Raw genomic sequence first — 4,549 nt, 5'->3', positions numbered from 1 at the left:
TGTAATGTTGTATTTCATGTGTTATTGTATTTCATGTGTTTATTTGTTACTGTGCTGGATGTATCCAGCTGTTGTTGTTGGCTGACTACCAAGATGCCAAAGGCAAATTTCCACTGTGTTTTTAAAACCACTGGACCACAAAGTCTTCTTATCTTATCTTATCTTAAATCAAACAACAATATTGTTAAGTATGAATGGGGATGGGTTAGGCAAGAAAGGCATGTGTTCTTTATTGGCCTCAGGCTCGGCAGTACTTTGTTTGTCACATATACAGCTAGTACAGTGAAATTCTTTCTCTGCATTTAGCCCATCCCTGAGGAGCAGTGGGCAGCCACTGTGCGGCGCCCGGGGACCAACTCCAGATTATGAGCCAGTGCCTTTGGTCAGGGGCGCTAACTGGAGGATTAGGCTAGCTGACATGTTTTTAATGGTGGGGGAAACTGGAGTACCTAGAGGAAACCCACGCGGACATGGGGAGAACATGCAAACTCAACACAGACAGGACCTGGGCGGCCGGGGATTCGAACCCAGGAACTCGTGGCACTATTCCAGTTAAAAAAAGGAGTGTCAGGTATGCCACAAAGCGTCAGGTGCATCCTATGTTGACTGGCCTTCCCACCCCTCTCTTTCCCAATGGGGCAGTGGGGAGGCTCATTGCTGCGGATCCAGGTGGCTGTGGCTCAATATCCAGCCAAGATCCCCTTGCCTGGCACACCCCACTCCTCCGAACCCTGTTCCCTCCATACCGCCACACTGCATCTGCTGACTCTGCTGCATCTCCCTGCCAGAGGCAGAACTAGCTACTATTGTCATTGGCCACTGTAATTTCCTTTGTTTGTTGGTTTTGCACAAATCTAAGGTTTTATTATGGCCATTTATGATTGTAATATTATAGTAAGATTTTCTTTTATGATGTCCTTAACATGGTTTTATTTACATGTTTTCTCCTTTTTTCTACTTATTACATTAAGCTCTGACTGTCTTCCATGATGTCTTGGTCTTTATTGCACAAGCACTGACCAGACTGATTTTATGTATCATGTGTGTCATGTATGTTCTGTATGTCGTGTATGTGGACGATGTAAGTGATGTCTCCCTGACCATGAAATGTTTGCTATGCAACAAAGAGGCACCATGGACCCAAAACAAATCGCCCCTACAGGACAAATAAAGTTACTTTAACTTAACTTCAGTACCAATTATGAATAGCAGATGCTTAACGGAGGGTCCGGGTGCACTCACTCACCCATAAAGGACGTGCAAACCAGACTACCAAGCGGTCATTTATCTCTTGGCAAAACGGTTTGCATCATCACCCGCCATGTGGGAGACCGGGTTCAAACCTGTCTGTACCAAAACACGACGCAGAGGGCCAGATTGACATCGGTTACACTTATCTGTCAGTAAACACAATGATATTGAACCTACCTCATCACACATGTACATGCTGAGAGCCACAGTCAGAAAGCCAGTGGATGGATATCTGCCTGTCTTCTCGAGCCAGCTTTCATGAACGTATTTCATGAAAGCTGGACTGAGGATCATCACCTGTTATGAAGCAGAATCAGCCCTCATTCTGACACTTATGGACCATTCATTTTTGCACAATACTGTTGTATTGCTAGATAGGCTATCTACAGAGCAAGACATTCAAGTTGAAATACTCACCAGATCCTTGTTAGGGTTTGATTTGCCAGCAGTATTTTTCCTGTTGGGGGGAGCATTCATTTAGAATAAAGTGGAATTAAGTACAGATTAAGTATTTTTTTGCCATCATGACATAAAACCCATTTAAAATGGTCAAAATGCTGATTATACACTTAACTTGATAAGTCATAAAATATATGCATGCAGTTACTTTTAGGTTTTAGGTTTATTAACATTAATAAACACACTAGAGCCTATCCATTCCTTTAACACTCACCCTTGATTGAATTTCTGGAGAAGCCATTGCAAATCCTTAATCTTGAATGGAAACAGCACTAGATGAGTGGTGCTGTTCAAACGAACAGCGCTTTCTGGATACATCACATGATGAGTTGTTCTGCTCCCAACATCTGCTTCATAACCTTTGGTAGGCCCACGGTTAATTCTGAATAATACAAGGGAGGACATATTTAATATCATGCCATTACAGGTCAGTTATATGCTGACTGAGGGTTACATTCAAAGGACCCCCCCCCCCCCCCAAAAAAAAAAGTTGCTCATATTGGAAAAAAAGCTGACTGAATTTTAGGTGTTTTTGTTCTTTACAGGAACATTTATATGAATTTGGCAACATCATCACTCACACTAGGGGAGACCGGGGATGGTTGTAGCAAGGGGATCATCACTTTCACCAATAAGGGATAACATTATAGTTATGTGATCAATATCATGTGTACCCACTCACTCCATTGCATGTGAATTTGCATGGCTGTGTCAATATTTTGACTAGTATCGATACTGTTGAAGTTTGAATTAGGTAACTTGTATAAGATGAAAGAGCAGGTTCCTAGGTAAAATATGAGTCATTTCAAACCACCATGCTGATACAGCTTGTCAAACAGTGACTGACAGGGGTGGGGATGGTTGTAACACCTTTTAGCTTTGTTGTTTTATTAAGTGTCACTAACTGGCAACCATCTTTCCTGGAATTATACATGAATTATTAGCTGCTTCTGACCTCTTGCTGAAGGTTTACATTCATACATGTTCACCTTTCATCTGTATTATCAGAAGATGTTCTTTAAGAAGCTTTCTAATGTTAGGATCCACACTGTCACTGTTCTTCATTAAACCATCAGTGATGAGTTATTTTTGTTCATACTGAACCTTAGAAAGATGCTTTAGTGTTGGAACATGCACATTAAACTTACATAGATGCATGTTTTTTGGTTTGGTCTTAGTTTTTAGTTCTGTTACAATTTACCCCAGGTTGTGACAACCTACCCCGGTAGTGGGGTAGGTTGTAACAGTGGCACTCCTTGCATTTGACATCAAATTGTGAATTCTCTGATACACTTTGAGAAGTTTAAGGCACTGCTATTTGTAGTGGAGAAATGGGGGTACTCTGTGTCAAAATTTGAGAGCTCTACCATGAACACTCTGCAAGTTATGGGAGCTGAGAAAAAAAGTGTTCCAACCATCCCCAGTCTCCCCTACATTTCTTTTTAAAGGCACTAATGTTGTTATCATTCAATGGCAAACACATGCACAGGGATTTCTATAATTCTGAAGCTTTACCTTATTATGATATCATGGTAATCTATCAGAGGTCCATAATGTGATCTCTTCAGATTAGCAGAGTTGCCCACCACCGCACAAGTCCTGCAGCGTTCAGGGCTGCCTTCTAGAACAGCTGGAGTGGGTGGGAACGTCTCAAACAAACTTGTCACTGTTGCATTGTAGAAACTGAAGTTGTAGCTTTCTCTGTAAATGCGCTGACACACATAACACAACATTAAGAACACTGCTACAGCATTATATTGTGAAGCACTCAGGAAACGCTTTGTTACTGAGGGTTACACTGACCACAATTCTTTTTATTACTAATGTGTCATCGGTGTGTCAACAGCATCAGCCTTAACAAGGAGCAACCTCAGTGAACTATTAAAAGTACAATAAACAAAGCAAAAAAAATGAGTAATTCTCTGTTCAGAGAACAGAGGGCTCTAATTTTATAGCGCAGTCCAAGGTGGCGCAGCCCGCACATTGGTAATTTCGTCCGGCGCAATACCAAGCTTAGCGAATTTGGCAATTTGGTAGACTGAGGTGAGCCAAGATGGGTGTGGCGGTGCAGCAGGGGGAGGTATCGACAGATTCAGCTTGGGGCAGTGAAGGTTTTGTGCCAAACAGCCGCGCCCAGAGTGCACAGAAAGTCACCAGCTCCAACCTGGTCTACTCTTGACACAAGGCGAAGCGCAGCCGGTGTAGTGGTAGATTGGCTGACCGGCACGGGGACAGCTCTCCATTCCGAAACACCTCCATTCCGACAGACCGCTGTTCCGAAACCCCCCCCCCCCCTGCAGCTGTCCATTGAGGGAGATCTCCACAGAGTAAAAGGAATACTTTTTTTTTTTCTCTCCCCCGCTGAACCCAGCTTGAGCCGTTCGGAGTGGGGGGGTTTCGGAATGGAGGGTTTTCCCCAAGAGCCTTTTCAGAATAGTGAAAATCTGAGTCGGCTGTGTTAAACCCACTCACGCCTTCTCCCCTCCCTCTTTCCCACTTGCACCAGTAAGAGGGACGGGAGGAGTACCTGCCCTGCACCCAGACTGCGCCTGGTCTAAGGCTACGTTCACACTGCAGGTCTTAATGCTCAATTCCGATTTATTGCTCAAATCCGATTTTTTGTTTGGCTGTTCACATTACGCCTTTAAATGTGGCCTGTCTATGGATTGCTGTGTGAACAGCTCAAGCTCCTGACCCGCATGTGCAGTGACATCACGCCACAATGGTGTTTACGGAAGCAACCATGGCAACGGCAACCGGTATTGTAGGACTTGCTAAAAAAAAAAAAAATCACGTCGGATTCAAACCCGCCCCCCGTCCCGCACTCCATCAGCCTCCC

At 43.8% G+C, this 4,549-nt stretch overlaps 1 protein-coding gene across 1 annotated transcript; it reads right to left on the bottom strand.

The window, feature by feature from the left end:
* Positions 1 to 1,284: 1,284 nt before the first annotated feature.
* On the bottom strand, positions 1,285 to 3,969 carry LOC310993236 (CMP-N-acetylneuraminate-beta-galactosamide-alpha-2,3-sialyltransferase 1-like; the record flags this gene model as incomplete). Its single annotated transcript, XM_083981550.1, has 6 exons — positions 1,285 to 1,347; positions 1,429 to 1,548; positions 1,669 to 1,708; positions 1,925 to 2,092; positions 3,226 to 3,411; positions 3,884 to 3,969. The coding sequence occupies 6 exons, from the start codon at positions 3,967 to 3,969 to the stop codon at positions 1,285 to 1,287; spliced, it is 663 nt and encodes a 220-aa protein (XP_083837676.1).
* Positions 3,970 to 4,549: the final 580 nt, after the last annotated feature.

The sequence above is a fragment of the Trachurus trachurus genome (assembly GCF_905171665.1).
Source record: "Trachurus trachurus genome assembly, chromosome: 11".
In the NCBI taxonomy this organism is placed as follows: Eukaryota; Metazoa; Chordata; class Actinopteri; order Carangiformes; family Carangidae; genus Trachurus; species Trachurus trachurus.
The sequence above is the reverse complement of the archived record's forward strand: the minus strand, read 5'-3'. Positions and strand labels throughout refer to the sequence as shown.